The sequence below is a fragment of the Austrofundulus limnaeus genome, unplaced genomic scaffold (assembly GCF_001266775.1).
Source record: "Austrofundulus limnaeus strain Quisiro unplaced genomic scaffold, Austrofundulus_limnaeus-1.0 Scaffold1154, whole genome shotgun sequence".
Taxonomy (NCBI): domain Eukaryota; kingdom Metazoa; phylum Chordata; class Actinopteri; order Cyprinodontiformes; family Rivulidae; genus Austrofundulus; species Austrofundulus limnaeus.
In genome coordinates, this window is record NW_013953556.1 from 31,334 (window position 1) to 33,762 (window position 2,429).

At 37.8% G+C, this 2,429-nt stretch overlaps 1 protein-coding gene across 1 annotated transcript in view; it reads left to right on the forward strand.

Annotated features, from left to right (window-relative positions):
* The window catches only part of frk (fyn-related Src family tyrosine kinase), a 29,532-nt gene that overhangs the window by 18,377 nt on the left and 8,726 nt on the right, over positions 1-2,429 (forward strand). Inside the window, exon 6 of the mRNA XM_014030989.1 lies at positions 440-621. Coding sequence (XP_013886443.1) covers positions 440-621 — 182 coding nt within the window. The remainder of the gene's footprint in view (positions 1-439; positions 622-2,429) is intronic.

Genomic DNA, 2,429 nt, shown 5'->3' on the forward strand with positions numbered 1-2,429 from the left:
GTGTATATCAGCCTCTGGTCATTAAATAAACGAAGATTAAACAAAAATTCTTTAGAGCCTTCTAAAATACAGCTACTCGATGTTAAAAGAGAATTAATGTCATAGCCTGTTTTCACTTCTTGTCTTTAAAAACGAACAGTCCAGTTGAATCCATGCAGAATAAGACCAGGTCTGTAATCTCATTGGGACTTGTCTGGTTCAGTAAAAAGTTTTAAAAAAATAAACCTTTTTATTAGCAATAGCTGATGTCACTTCTGTCAGGTTTCAGCACCACTAGACTTGAGGAAAAACTCAAAGAAGCAATTATTAAGCTCTTTTTTTATCCCCAAGTCTCTTAAAACCCAACAAAAGGATGAGGTTCTGTCAGACTTTCCTCTGTTTGAAGCTCTAATCCTGACAGGACTGTGACTTACTGTAAACATTTGGATCTGCATTGCAGATGATAAAGGCACCACTTTACAAATCCAAGACCAGATTGAGATGGCGGCCCAGGTGGCCGCAGGCATGGCTTACCTGGAGACCCAGAACTACATCCACAGAGACCTGGCAGCCAGGAACGTCCTTGTTGGTGAGAACAACATCTGTAAGGTGGCGGACTTCGGCCTGGCCAGGGTTTTTATGGTGGGTTTGATATTTGAACTTGTATTCTGTCCTTTCATTGTTTCTGAAGTCTGAGTAGAAAAGTCCAGTTGAGCAGGGTTTGTGTATTTCTCTGCTCCAACAATGAGGTGCCGTTTGTAAAGTTACACAGTCAAAAATTACCACCAATATTTTTGTTTTATTTAGACTTTTATAAGAAAAAANGGATTCGTACACCGCTAGTTGGCAGTGTTGTACACATAATGTACATGAATTGTCAGCTAGTAAGTGTCAAATTGAACTTGTGCTTTAAAATTAGCTTCTGATAGTTTTTCTATGGAATAAGCGCTTTTGAAGTTGCGGACCTAAATATTTTCATAAGCGCTCTAGAAATTGCAGAGCTAATCTTTGGATTAGCGCTGCCCACCACTGCTCCTTTGTTCTGTGTCACGTTTCACTTTTAATTTACATCATAGCCTGAGATGCTCCAGTTTTTAATTTAGTGGACCCACACCAGTTTTAGTCAATTCAGATTTCTCTTGAATTATAATTGACAAAATGCAAAAACTATTTCATGAATGTTGAGATAAAATGAAACCTTGTCATGGCAGTCAGTTTTCTCCTGCTGCAGTTTGAGTTTAACAGGATTAAAGGTGGATGAAGCTGCAGAGTGACCCACAGAGTCGATGGTTGACACTGAGGTCAAACAGCCAGAAATGAATTACTGTTGAATTGTAACCTGGCAGCTSCTATTTAAAGARGCAGGAAGTTTGGAGATGAATTGTTGCATAGAAAGTCATGCTTTTTTTTATTTGTACACCTTTTCAAAGCTGCAGTAGCTCAGTGATCAGTGTTGCAGTCTCATGACCCTGAGGCTGATGGTTCCAGCCCAGGTTTTAGTGAGGATTGACACCCAGTTTAAAACAACTGTCAAATATTTCACGAGTTTGCTGCAGTGATCTCTGCAGTGTGGTGACACACCTGTTCTCCTTCCTGCTGTGAGGTGGGTGCGTGTTTCTGAGAGGAGCCAGCTCAACTGTAAAACAAAGCTTTTCTTGTTTGCGTAAAATAACTGCTGACATTTAAACTAACGTTTCTGTCATTAACTAACGGTTACAGCAGTTTGTCAGTAAATCCAGTGTGTCCCAGGCACAGGACCAAAGAAAGCAACAGTTCTGTAATCATTGTCCTGTTATCTGATAAAGTCCCTTTACTTCCAAAAAACTGAGACCGTGTGACAGCAGATGTACCTCCAGTAGAAAATACTTCACGTATTTTTCTCCGACTTTATTTTGAAACACAATAAATATGATTAACTTTATTTCAAGTTCCATTTCATTTTAAGTTTTACTGGAACTGCAGGGGGAGAGAAGATTTAGAAAAAAGTTGCTTTCTCAATTTGTTGCCAGCTAGAACAAAAACAAAATTAGTTTTGAGAAGTTTTGTCTGGTACGGAAGAGGATTAGGGACACTGAAAAAAATAAAAAAGGAATTCTGACTTTAATCTCAGAATTTTGAGAAAAAAGTCTGAATTCTGACTTTTTTGTCAGAATTCTGAGATTAAAGTCAATTCTGAGAGAAAAAAAGTCAGAATTCTTTTTTTTTTTTTTTCCATCTGCTCTAATCCTCTTCCGTAGTCTGATCTTTTTTAGATCAGAGGTTTTTCCACATAAACAATAAGCAGAAACTGCACAGTGTATATCAGCCTCTGGTCATTAAATAAATGAAGATTAAACAAAAATTCTTTAGAGCCTTCTAAAATACAGCTGCTCCATGTTAAAAGAGAATTAATGTCATAGCCTGTTTTCACTTCTTGTCTTTAAAAACGAACAGTCCAGTTAAATCCATGC